This window comes from Chrysochloris asiatica, unplaced genomic scaffold (genome assembly GCF_000296735.1).
Source record: "Chrysochloris asiatica unplaced genomic scaffold, ChrAsi1.0 scaffold00330, whole genome shotgun sequence".
Taxonomy (NCBI): domain Eukaryota; kingdom Metazoa; phylum Chordata; class Mammalia; order Afrosoricida; family Chrysochloridae; genus Chrysochloris; species Chrysochloris asiatica.
In genome coordinates, this window is record NW_006408848.1 from 1980945 (window position 1) to 1995208 (window position 14264).

A 14264-nucleotide genomic window follows, 5' to 3' on the forward strand; every position below is an offset into this window, starting at 1 on the left:
AACAGTCGCTAGAGAAGGATGTCATGCTGGGTAAGGTGGAGGGTCAGAGAAAAAGAGGAAGAGCCCCCAACGAGATGGATCAGCCAGGTGGCATCATTGATGGGGTCAAGTGTGGCTGCGGTAGTGAGGTTGGCCCAGGATTGGACTTTCTTTCATTCTGCTGTGCATGGGGTCGCTATAAGTTGGTTCCGACTCAATGTCACCTGACAACAACAACAATTACAAGTGATACTGAGTGTCTTCTCATGTGTTTGTTGGCCATTTGGATATTCTCTTTGATGAAATATCTGTTCAAGTCCTTTGCCCATTTTTTTTATTGGATTGTTTGACCTTTTATGTATGTCTATTTTTGTGATCCTTTTATGTTCCAACTATGTAAGAAGCCCAACATTTGAAGGTAAAAAAAAATTCTCTATTGCTCCTTCTAACTACTGCAGCACTGCTTTTTCCTGTTAAAACCAAAGCCTTGAGCAAGATACTTTTTTTAACTGGCCATACCTTTGCAATTCCCCCTAATTTTGTTTTGATACAGCTCTCTTCTAGGTCACAAAATGTAGCTTTATTAGCTTACTTTGGGTATCGTACCTTTACCTATTGTTATTGAATGCTATCAAGTCAGTCCCAACTCATAGTGACCCTGTGTAGAGTTTCCAAGAGCAGCTGAAGGGTTTGAATTGCCAACCCTGTGGTTATCAGTCTGGTGCCTATCCTACTGCATTACACCCGAGTCAACCTTTACCTGTATTGGGCACTTTGTGGTCACTTAACTTATTGAAGGGGAGCATGGTGGCTCCATATGATAAGCACTGAATTTCGAACCATAAGGCCCCCATTTCAAGCCTGTCGGCTGCTCCATAGAAAAAAGATGAGGCTTTGTGCATCGCAGTCCAATGCTTATCATATGGAATCACCATGAAAAGCAGCTCCTGGAAACCTATGCAGAGTTACTGTGAGTCAGAACCAACTCAATGGTACTTAACAACCTTATGGAAACTTCTCACTTTGCATTTACTGCCTAACCCTATGTCTAGACCTCTAATTATTTCTTCTTGATTCCTTGATTTGTAAAGCTTTTTGAAATATAACCCCTGGTCTTCTACATGTAATCTTTTGGAGAGCAATTTCTGTTTTCTCACCTTCAACTCTCACATCTGGACCAGCTGAAGTTTACCTCATTCCTCTAAACTCTTACTATTTTTCCTCTTATCTCAGGAAACTTCAAACGTGCCACCTTTAACTTCAGTCACAATATAACTTAGAGTGAGCTCTATCTCCCTATATCTTCATTATTGAAAACAGTTCTCCCTGCTTCCTAATTCCTTCTCTGACTGACTTGTCACTGTTGTGGGTGTTGTTGTGTGCCCTCGAGTCAGTTCTGACTCATAGAGACCCTATATAGAATTTCCAAGGAGTGGCTGGTGACTTTGAACCACTGTCCTTGTGATTCAAACTGAACTTGTGGTCCAGTGTTTATCCTACAGCACCACACCAGGACTCCCAAATTGTCACTAAATGGTATTTAACCTTCTTCTAGGTGGTTTATTCATTTAATTTCCTGATGAAGAGAATACAGGGTCTAGCTTTTTTACTGGAGCTAGGCACAGAATGTTTGCTGTGACATGCAGGGTTACCTTCCCACTGTTCCCATCATGGACTTTGTTCTCTTCTGTGTCTTTCTATTCATCAGCTCTCCCTTGCTGACTCCCACTTCCATGCCTTTCCTCATCTACTTTGTCTTTCAGGAGGAGTTTTCCCTCTTCTCTGAATGCACAGGTCTTATATTTCTACAGAGAGTTGCTCTCCTCCATAAAATACTTTGACTAAATTCAAACTGTAATAATCTTTCCTTTGCAATACTTGCTTTCATATTTGCTTTTTTATTTTTTTCCCCTAAGGAAATTGTTAGCATTTTCAAAGCAGGTATCAGTGTGCTGTTTATATCCTCTGGGATGCCCCTAGTTATGATAGGCGAAAAGCTGACGCTAGGATCATGGCAAGGTTAGACCAAATATCATTAATACAGTGTTAAGAGTGTTTCTCTGTTAGGCAATTATAATTTGACAGTTTACTGTGATGTTATAGATTGTTGTTGTTAAGTTGGTTCCAACTCATAGCGACCCTTTATAGGGTTTCCGTGAAGTGAGTGGTAAGTTCGAACCACCGACTTTGTGGTTCAAACCAGTATTGAGGTCTAGTGCTTATCCTTCAGAACCACATCTTTAGGGAGTTCTATTTTTGCAGTTACTTTGTTTTTTTCCTTTTTGAAAATGTAAAGATGTTGGTTTTATTTTTATTTTTTTCATTTTTAGTAAGATGTTGCTACTTTTAATCAATCATAAGTATATGTATGTGTATTTTATGTAAACATAATATTGTACATGCTGTTCTACAACTTGCTTTTTTTTTTTTCATTTAACAATACTACTTAGATTTCTTTGCATAATGGCATATAGAGTTTTCTGCTTTCTATGATAGTAAAAGTTATCGTTTCATAATGCATATCAGTTCTGTTGCATATTCTAAAATAAGCACATTAAAGAATTGTGTGTACCATCTTAGAATGAGGACTTGAAGATCATAAATGTCTTTACTATTCTTGTTTTACAGGAATATATTACTGGCTTAAATTACAGTTGGTATTTTCTGAAAATAAAGTTTTTTAATGGTGAATTCCTAATGTTTTATTATTGAGCAGTGGGCAGCAGGGACCATAATATCGGTTTTATTCAATGGCAGTAAACAGAAGTTACGAGCAACAAATTCCAACTCTAATTAGATGACATATTTTGTTTCTTCATAGGAATCAACCCTCAAAAGTGTATTGAGTGCCTTATGGAATTTGTCAGCACACTGCACTGAGAATAAAGCTGATATATGTGCTGTAGATGGTGCACTTGCATTTTTGGTTGGCACTCTCACTTACCGGAGCCAGACAAATACTTTAGCCATTATTGAAAGTGGAGGTGGGATACTACGCAATGTCTCCAGCTTGATAGCTACAAATGAGGACCACAGGTATATAGAGAACTTGATGTTATTTTTTAAATGAATTAATATAGAATTTATGCCTTTAATAATAGTCCTAATTCAAAAGTGTTTTGTGTAATTATGTAAGTTCTAAGCCAAAATACATTTATCATGGTGAAAATATAACTATTAATTATTCATTCAATGCAGTAATGTATTTATTCTAGTAAGAGGAAACTAGTGACTAGTCGCAGATGCTAAATAGCCCAAAATCCCTTCCTGTTTGTTAGTGTGGCATAAAGGAATATGGTGGTGGTGGTTATGTACTGTGGAGTCGGTCCTGACTCAGCAACCTTGTACAGGGTTTCTGAGGCTGTAAGTCTATATGGGAGCAGAAAGCCTCATCTTTCTCCCGTGGAACAGCTGGTAGTTTCAAACTGCTGACCTAGCAGTTCGCAGCCTGATTCATAACCACTACGCTACCAGAGCTCCTTATAAAGGAATATAAGGCTTGTAAAATAAACAGGTTAGCATACCTTATAGATAAGATCCAGAAAGCAGTTTTCTAATGATGCCTTGACATCAATATTTATGCCATCACTTAGCCAAAAATCACTCATCCAGTCTGCTGGAGCCGCGTGATAGCTAGGTGAGCACCTCATCTACAGGCTCATGGTCCCGAGCTTGGGCTCTGGTATGTTGCTAAAAATGTAGCTGTGTTCCACAGCAGTGTTGCTTTGTTTTTTAATTTGTCTAGCACTGTCCTCTCATTTTCAAAAAGACTTTGGGTAAAAGTCTGTAAAGAATGTAAGTGTCTTTTAAGTTTTTGCTGCACTATAAATACCTATATCCCTTTCTTCTAAACAAAGAAGACTCCTTAAACTCAGGAATCTCTCAATTAATTACTAAACTGCTGAGAGACCACGAAGACAACGCCTTTCATGCACCCAGACCAATCCATTGTAAAGCCCATAAAGCTGAATATGCTGTCATTAGACTTCAATAAGTCCCAGGATTCAATATGCTGATTCTCAACACTTCTCTCTTTTATTGTTGTTAAGTGCCATCAAATCAATTCCAACTCATAGCAGCCCTGTATAGGGTTTCCAAGGAGGGGCTGGTGAGTTTGAACTGCCAACCTTGCAGAAAACTAATTCACTTTCTTTTTAAATACAATGACTACATACACAATTTGCCCAAGAGCACTTTTAAGGATTGGCTATATCACAAAATCCAGCAAGAGATAATAAGAATTACCTTTAAAAGTCAGTTTGCTAATCTGTTGTTATGTGCTCACAAGTCAGTTTCAACTCATAACAACCCTGTAAGTATTCCAAGGAGCAACTGGTGGGTTTGAGCTACCAGCCTTGTGGTTAGCAGTCCAGTGCTTATCCTAAAACGCCACACCAGGACTCCTTGCTCTAGGAGCTTTCTGTTTGCTCTCTGACTACATAAAAATTATCATTCCTCCCACCTACCTCTACCTCTTGGGAGAACGGTGGCTCTAGAGGATAAACATTGGACTTCGAACCACAAGATCAGCAGTTCAAGCCCACCAGCTACTCCATGGGAGAAAGATGAGGCTCTCTGGCCCCACACAGATTTACAGCCTCAGAAAGGGGTCACTGTGAGTCACAACTGACTTGATGGCACTTCACTACCACCTCCACCTACCTCTTACAGGCTATCACTGTGGTCAGTATTGTGGCACCTATCTATAGAGTAAATGACTGCAACATCCCTAGTCAGCATAAGCATTCATGGTAGTCCTTAAATTGGGGTAGTCTGTCATCAGATGAATAGAGTCAATGTATCTGTTAAAAGAAAAAGTTTTAAAAGCTGTTGAGTGAGAATAGGTCATGAAGACTTGAGTAAAAGTAACCCTTTTTTTATATCTAACAGATGAGTATTCTGTTATCATAACTACTATAACATTAATGAGTACAAAATTCTATCAAATTATTCCATAAAACATGAGCATTATATATTTCCTTTTTCTCTTTTCTTTGCTCATTTAGTGTTTGTTTTAAAATACTCAACTGTTAGAAATGAAGTTAATTTAATCTAGTATTCATGACCTATTCTGACTGAATAGCTTTTAAAATTTTTCTTCAGCAGATACATTGACTCTGTTCATCTGATGATAGAATTCCCCAATTTAAGAACTACCATGAAAGGAGCTCTGGTAGCATAGTGGTTACCAGTCTGATTGCTAACCTCCTCAAGGTCAGCAGTTCAAAACTGCCAGCTGTTCGTGGGAGAAAGATGAGGCTTTCTACTCCTGTCAAGATTTACAGCCTCGGAAGTAAAAAAAAGCCTATGCAGGGTCACTATGAGTCGGAACTGACTCCACAGCACATAATCACCACTACCACCACCAGTTATCACTATAGAATTAAATTTGTTTTACTTTATTTGCTGCAAGTATACCCAAATTCAGACCTTAATTTTGTGGTTTCTTCTTTTATAATTTCAGGCAAATCCTAAGAGAGAACAACTGCCTACAAACCTTATTACAACACTTAAAATCTCACAGTTTGACCATAGTCAGTAATGCCTGTGGAACCTTGTGGAATCTCTCAGCAAGAAATCCTAAAGACCAGGAGGCATTATGGGATATGGGGGCAGTTAGCATGCTCAAGAACCTCATTCATTCAAAGCACAAAATGATAGCCATGGGAAGTGCTGCAGCTTTAAGGAATCTCATGGCAAATCGGCCTGCAAAATACAAGGATGCCAATATTATGTCTCCTGGTTCAAGCTTGCCATCTCTTCATGTGAGAAAGCAAAAAGCGCTCGAAGCAGAATTAGATGCTCAGCATTTATCAGAAACTTTTGATAATATTGACAATTTAAGTCCCAAGGCGTCTCATCGTAGTAAGCAGAGACACAAGCAAAATCTCTATGGTGACTATGTTTTTGACGCCACTCGGCACGATGATAATAAGTCAGACAATTTTAATGCTGGAAACATGACTGTCCTTTCACCATATTTAAATACTACAGTGTTGCCTAGCTCCTCGTCATCAAGAGGAAGCTTGGATAGTTCTCGTTCTGAAAAGGATAAAAGTTTGGAGAGAGAGCGAGGTCTTAGCCTAGGTGGCTACCATCCAGCAACAGAAAATCCAGGCACTTCTTCAAAGCGAGGTTTGCAGATCTCCACTACTGCAGCCCAGATTGCCAAAGTCATAGAGGAAGTGTCAGCCATTCATACTCCCCAGGAAGACAGAAGTTCTGGGTCTACCACTGAATTACATTGTGTAACAGATGAAAGGAATGCACTGAGAAGAAGCTCTGCTGCTCATGCACACTCAAACACTTACAACTTCACAAAGTCAGAAAATGCAAATAGGACGTGCCCTATGCCTTATGCCAAATTGGAATACAAGAGATCTTCAAATGATAGTTTAAATAGTGTTAGTAGTAGTGATGGCTATGGTAAAAGAGGTCAAATGAAACCCTCAATTGAATCCTATTCTGAAGATGATGAAAGCAAATTTTGCAGTTATGGCCAATATCCAGCTGACCTAGCCCATAAAATCCATAGTGCAAATCATATGGATGATAATGATGAAGAACTAGATACACCGATAAATTATAGTCTTAAATATTCAGATGAGCAGTTGAACTCTGGAAGGCAAAGTCCTTCACAAAATGAAAGATGGGCAAGACCCAAACACATAATAGAAGATGAACTAAAGCAAAGTGAGCAAAGACAATCGAGGAGTCCGAGCACAACTTTTCCCGTGTATAATGAGAGCACTGAGGAGAAACACCTCAAGTTCCAACCACATTTTGGACAACAAGAATGTGTTTCCCCATTTAGGTCAAGGGGAGCCAATGGTGCAGAAACTAATAGAGCGGGTTCTAATCATGGAATTAATCAAAACGTAAACCAGTCTTTGTGTCAGGAAGATGATTATGAAGATGATAAGCCAACCAACTATAGTGAACGTTACTCTGAGGAAGAGCAGCATGAGGAAGAAGAGAGACCAACAAATTACAGCATAAAATATAATGAAGAGAAACATCACATAGATCAGCCTATTGATTATAGTTTAAAATATGCCACAGATATCCCTTCCTCACAGAAACCATCATTTTCATTCTCCAAGAATTCATCTGGACAAAGCACTAAAACTGAACACATCTCTTCAAGCACTGAGAATGCATCCACACCTTCATCTAATGGCAAGAGGCAGAATCAGCTTCATCCAAGCTCAGCACAAAGCAGAAGTGGTCAGACTCAAAAGGCTGCCTCTTGCAAAGTTCCCTCTATTAACCAAGAAACAATACAGACTTACTGTGTAGAAGATACCCCAATATGTTTTTCAAGGTGTAGTTCATTGTCATCTTTGTCATCCGCTGAAGATGAAATAGGATGTGATCAGACGACGCAGGAAACAGATTCTGCTAATACTCTGCAAATAGCAGAACTGAAAGAAAGCAGTGGCACTAGATCAACTGAGGATACTGTGAGTGAAGTTCCAACAGTGTCTCAGCACATGAGAACCAAATCCAACAGACTCCAGGCGTCTGGTTTATCATCTTCAGAATCAACGAGGCACAAGGCTGTTGAGTTTTCTTCAGGGGCCAAATCTCCATCCAAGAGTGGTGCTCAGACACCAAAAAGTCCACCAGAGCACTATGTTCAGGAGACGCCACTCATGTTTAGCAGATGCACTTCTGTCAGTTCACTGGATAGTTTTGAGAGTCGTTCAATTGCTAGCTCTGTTCAGAGTGAACCGTGTAGTGGAATGATAAGTGGCATTATCAGTCCCAGTGACCTTCCAGACAGTCCTGGACAAACCATGCCACCAAGCAGAAGTAAAACCCCTCCTCCTCCTCCAACAGTTCAGACTAAGCGAGAAGCATCTAAAAGTAAAGCATCTAATGCTGAAAAGAGAGAGAGTGGACCTAAGCAAGCTGCTGTAAATGCTGCAGTTCAGCGAGTCCAGGTTCTCCCAGATGCTGATACTTTATTACATTTTGCTACAGAAAGTACTCCAGATGGATTTTCTTGTTCATCCAGTCTGAGTGCTCTGAGCCTTGATGAGCCATTTATACAGAAAGATGTAGAATTAAAAATAATGCCTCCAGTTCAGGAAAATGATAATGGGAATGAAACAGAACCTGAGCAGACTGAAGAATCCAATGAAAACCAGGAGAAAGAGGCAGAAAAACCTATTGACTCTGAAAAAGATCTGTTAGATGATTCAGATGATGATGACATTGAAATATTAGAAGAATGTATTATTTCTGCAATGCCAACAAAATCATCCCACAAAGCCAAAAAGGCAGCCCAGACTGCCTCAAAAGTACCTCCACCTGTGGCAAGGAAACCAAGTCAGCTGCCGGTTTACAAACTCCTACCATCACAAAACCGGTTACAAGCACAAAAGCACGGGATGCCACGGGTGTACTGTGTAGAAGGGACTCCTATAAACTTTTCCACAGCTACATCTCTAAGTGATTTAACAATAGAATCACCTCCAAATGAATTAGCTACTGGAGAAGGGGCTAGAGTAGGGGAACAGACAGGTGAATTTGAAAAACGAGACACCATTCCCACAGAAGGCAGAAGTACAGATGAGGCCCAGAGAGGAAAAACTTCATCTATAATACCTGAATTGGATGATAATAAGACAGAGGAAGGTGATATTCTTGCAGAATGTATTAATTCTGCTATGCCCAAAGGAAAAAGTCACAAGCCATTCCGTGTGAAAAAGATAATGGACCAAGTCCAGCAAGCATCTGCATCTGCATCTTCATCTGGAACCAACAAAAATCAGTTAGATGGTAAGAAAAAGAAACCTACTTCACCAGTAAAACCTATGCCGCAAAATACTGAATACAGGACACGTGTAAGAAAAAATACCGATACAAAAAACAATATGAATGCTGAAAGAACTTTCCCAGACAAAGACTCAAAGAAACAGAACTTGAAAAATAATTCCAACTTCAATGAAAAGCTGCCAAACAATGAAGATCGAGTCAGAGGCAGTTTTACTTTTGATTCACCTCATCATTACACCCCTATTGAAGGAACTCCTTACTGCTTTTCACGAAATGATTCTTTGAGCTCTCTAGATTTTGATGATGATGATGTTGACCTTTCCAGAGAAAAGGCTGAATTAAGAAAGGGCAAAGAAAATAAGGATTCAGAAGCTAAAGTTACCAGCCACACAGAAACAACCTCAAGCCAACAATCAGCTGTTAAGACACAGGCTGTTACAAAACATCCAATAAATCGAGGTCAGCCTAAGCCCATACTGCAGAAGCAGTCCACTTTTCCACAGTCATCCAAAGACATACCAGACAGAGGGGCAGCCACTGATGAAAAATTACAAAATTTTGCCATTGAAAATACTCCAGTTTGCTTTTCTCGTAATTCCTCTTTGAGTTCACTCAGTGACATTGACCAAGAAAACAACAACAACAAAGAAAATGAACCTGTCAAACAGAATGAGCCCCCTGATTCTCAGGGAGAGCCTAGTAAACCTCAGGCATTAGGTTATGCCCCTAAATCATTTCATGTTGAAGATACACCTGTTTGTTTCTCAAGAAATAGTTCTCTCAGTTCTCTTAGTATTGATTCTGAAGATGACCTTTTACAAGAATGTATAAGTTCTGCAATGCCAAAAAAGAAAAAACCTTCAAGACTCAAGGGTGATAATGAAAAGCATAGCCCCAGAAATATGGGTGGTATATTAGCAGAAGATTTGACACTTGATTTGAAAGACATACAGAGACCAGATTCAGAACATGGTTTATCTCCTGATTCAGAAAATTTTGATTGGAAAGCTATTCAAGAAGGTGCAAATTCCATAGTAAGTAGTTTACATCAAGCTGCTGCTGCTGCTTGTTTATCTAGACAGGCTTCATCTGATTCAGACTCTATCCTTTCGCTGAAATCAGGAATCTCTTTGGGGTCACCATTTCATCTTACACCTGATCAAGAGGAAAAACCCTTTGCAAGTAATAAAGGCCCACGAATTTTAAAACCTGGAGAGAAAAGCACATTGGAGACTAAAAAGATAGAATCTGAAAATAAAGGAATCAAGGGAGGGAAAAAAGTTTATAAAAGCTTGATTACTGGAAAAGTACGATCTAATTCAGAAGTTTTAAGCCAAATAAAACAGCCTCTTCAAACAAACATGCCTTCAATTTCTCGAGGTAGGACAATGATTCATATTCCAGGAGTTCGAAATAGTTCTTCAAGTACAAGTCCTGTTTCTAAAAAAGGCCCACCCCTTAAGACTCCTGCCTCCAAAAGTCCTAATGAAAATCAGACAGCCACCACTTCTCCTAGAGGAGCCAAGCCATCAGTAAAGTCAGAAGTAAGCCCTGTTACCAGGCAGACATCCCAACCAGGTGGGTCAAATAAAGGGCCTTCTAGATCAGGATCCAGAGATTCCACTCCTTCAAGACCCACCCAACAACCACTAAGTAGACCTATGCAGTCTCCAGGGCGAAACTCAATTTCTCCTGGTAGAAATGGAATAAGCCCTCCTAATAAACTATCTCAGCTGCCAAGGACTTCATCCCCTAGTACTGCTTCAACCAAGTCCTCTGGTTCTGGGAAAATGTCATATACCTCCCCAGGTAGACAGCTGAGCCAACAGAACCTAACCAAATCATCAGGTTTTTCCAAGAATGGCAGTGGTATCCCAAGAAGTGAGTCTGCCTCCAAGGGACTAAATCAAATGAATAATAGCAACGGATCCAATAAAAAGGTAGAACTGTCTAGAATGTCTTCAACCAAATCTAGTGGAAGTGAATCTGATAGATCAGAGAGACCTGTATTAGTACGCCAGTCAACTTTCATCAAAGAAGCTCCAAGCCCAACCCTACGGAGAAAACTGGAGGAATCTGCTTCATTTGAATCTCTTTCTCCATCTTCTAGGCCAAATTCTCCCACTAGATCACAGGCACAAACTCCAGTTTTAAGTCCTTCCCTTCCCGATATGTCTCTGACCGCACATTCATCTGTTCAGCCCGGTGGGTGGCGAAAACTCCCACCTAATCTTAGTCCTACTATAGAGTACAATGATGGAAGGTCAGCAAAGCGCCATGATATAGCACGTTCCCATTCTGAAAGTCCTTCCAGACTTCCAATCAATAGGTCAGGAACCTGGAAACGTGAGCACAGCAAACATTCGTCATCCCTTCCTCGAGTAAGCACTTGGAGAAGAACTGGAAGTTCATCTTCAATTCTTTCTGCTTCATCAGAATCCAGTGAAAAAGCAAAGAGTGAGGATGAAAAACATGTGAACTCTGTGTCAACAACCAAACAAAGTAAAGAAAACCAAGTACCCACAAAAGGAACGTGGAGAAAAATAAAAGAAAGTGATATTTCTCCCACAAATAGTACGTCTCAAACCACTTCCTCAGGTGCTACAAATGGTGCTGAATCAAAGACTCAAATTTATCAAATGGCACCTGCTGTTTCTAAAACAGAAGATGTTTGGGTAAGAATTGAGGACTGTCCCATTAACAATCCTAGATCCGGAAGATCTCCCACGGGAAATACTCCCCCAGTGATTGACAGTGTTTTAGAAAAAGGAAATCCAAATGCTAAAGATTCAAAAGATAATCAGGGAAAACAAACTGTGGGTAATGGTGGCAGTCTTCCTATATGCACCATGGGTTTGGAAAACCACCTGAACTCTTTTATTCAGGTAGACAGCCCAGACCAAAAAGGAACTGAGGCAAAACCGGGACAAAGTAACGTCCCTGCATCAGAGAATAATGAAAGCTCTATAGCTGAGCGTACACCCTTTAGTTCTAGCAGCTCAAGCAAACATAGTTCACCTAGTGGGACCGTTGCTGCCAGGGTTACTCCTTTTAATTACAACCCAAGCCCTAGGAAAAGTAGTGCAGATAGCACTTCAGCCCGGCCATCTCAGATCCCAACACCAGTGAATAACAACACAAAAAAACGAGATTCAAAAACGGACAACACAGAATCCAATGGAACTCAAAGTCCTAAGCGCCATTCTGGGTCTTACCTTGTAACATCAGTTTAAAAGAGCTGGAATGATGAAACAGAAAATTATGTGTTAATTACAACTGCTATGTAGAGATTTTGTTTCAAATGAAACTTTAAAAGACTGAAACATTTTGTAAATAGGTTTGATTCTTGGTAGAGAATTTTTGTTCTGGAAGCCATATTTGATAGTATACTTTGTCTTCACTGGTCTTATTTTGGGAGGCACACTTGATAGTTAAGAAAATGGTAAAGCCAAGTATATTTGTACAGTATGTTTTACATGTATTTAAGTAGCATCCCATACCATCATCCTTTAATTATTGCTTGTCTTAAAATAATGAACACTACAGATAGAAGATATGCTATATTGCTGTTATCAATCATTCTAGATTATAAACTGACTAATCATCAGGGAGAAATTGGTATTTATGCAAAAAAAAAACAAAAAAAAAACCTGTTTTAGTCATTGTGAGTTCATCTAATGTCATAATTAATCATGTGGCTGTGAAATTCACAGTAATATGGTTCCCCATGAACAAGTTTACCCAGCCTGCTGTGCTTTACTGCATGAATGAAACTGATGGTTCAATTTCAGAAATAATGATTAACAGTTCTGTGGTCACATGATGTGCATATATAGCTACAGTGTAACAATTAACACAATTTTGTGCTAAAAAAAAAATGTGTAACTGTAAAACTTTGAATGAAAACTATTTTACCTGAACTAGATTTTATCTGAAAGTAGGTAGAATTTTTGCTATGCTGTAACTTGTTGTATATTCTGGTATTTGAGGTGAGATGGCTGCTCTTTATTAATGAGACATGACTCGTGTCTCAACAGAAACTAAATGAACATTTCAGAATAAATTATTGCTGTATGTAAACTATTACTGAAACTGGTATTTGTTTGAAGGGTCTTATTTCAAATTTGTATTAATAATTATCAAAAGGGCCTCTTAAAAACTTATATAAATTTTTTCTTCAAATTCTATGCATTAAGAGTTAAATTCCTCTTACTGTAATAAAAACAAATGAAGAAGACTGTTGATGATGCATTGGCACTTAAACATTCCTGAAATTTTTCTTTATGTGGTTATTCTTGATACTTAATATTTTTCCACTTAAATGTTTTCTTTTTCTAAACTCCAGTGGAGCTCATTTGAAACAAATTCATAAGACAGCATTGTATACTACATAGACAGGATTAGGCATCTATCATAAGAGACCTGTATAGTTTCCTTTTTCATAATAGAATTCTAAACTTGGAAAATTAATCTATAATTCTTAGGCAGAAGCAGTCTTTTCCAAGCTTTATAATGTAACTGTCTTCCTTTCATCCTCTAAGTATATGTCTGGAATAAACACGTTTTGTCACCCTATATGTTATGGCTAAATTCCAGCAGTCAAGTACAGTTAGCACTTAGCCATACTCAGAAACTGCAAATCAGAAACTGCAAATCACATGGAACTCCAAAGGTAAAAATTTAATATGATTATCCCTGCCTATTTAGGAAAACGTATTGATGGTCAGGCAGAGTCTTAGGGTGTGTGTTCATATCCCCTTCTTTCAACATACCCCTTCCTTCTTGAAAGAAAATAAATGGATAAAGTAATCTGCAAAAATAATTTACTTGATATCTTCCCTGAATTTATTCTAAGATAACAGAGGGTGAAGATGATGACAAATGCTCATTTGTTCAATTTACATGTTCAATAAATTGAAGTAATCATTTTTTAATGTAATTCCTACACTTGGATTTGGAAAGGAAAATGATTTTTAGGCATGGTGGGGCATGAGGGGAGTAAACACATCTACTACCCATAAATCACGTTGTTAATTACCTGTCTTTTCTGTATTTATACCATATAATGAAGATGATTTTTTAAGCTAACATGCCAGTAAAGTGCTATGATTTGAATCAAAGTGTTTGACTCCAAAGTGCCCCATATTCTCCACTGCACCACCTTGCAAACACCTTAGTTTACTTCTCTGTAATTTATCTACATTCAAATTTTTGCCAAACTTTAAAAGAAATAGTTTGTGAATAATAATTGTTTATACTCAAAAGGCTGCCTTATACTACAGAGATACATGGTTTTTTTTGTTTCTTCCTTTAATTCTGATTTTCTATTTTCTGAATTACTGCATGCCAGTCTTTATAAAATACAAGAATATCTTTATTGAAGCGATGGCATTTAAATCAATTAAGTAAAATTGCCTTTGATTCAAGTAAACGGAAAAAAACACAACAGTACTGGAAGTGAAAGAAGAGTGCCTTCCACATGTCAGAAAACTCAGGTATTC

The 14264-nt window shown here is 38.6% G+C and overlaps 1 protein-coding gene across 2 annotated transcripts in view; it reads left to right on the top strand.

The window, feature by feature from the left end:
• APC (adenomatous polyposis coli) overlaps positions 1-14054 on the top strand; it is a 219452-nt gene extending 205398 nt beyond the window's left edge. For both annotated transcript variants that reach the window (XM_006875511.1, XM_006875510.1), the window contains 2 exons: positions 2801-3015; positions 5444-14054. In XM_006875511.1, the coding sequence (XP_006875573.1) occupies positions 2801-3015; positions 5444-11996 (6768 nt within the window). In that variant the 3' untranslated portion in view covers positions 11997-14054. The remainder of the gene's footprint in view (positions 1-2800; positions 3016-5443) is intronic.
• The last annotated feature ends 210 nt before the right edge of the window (positions 14055-14264 follow it).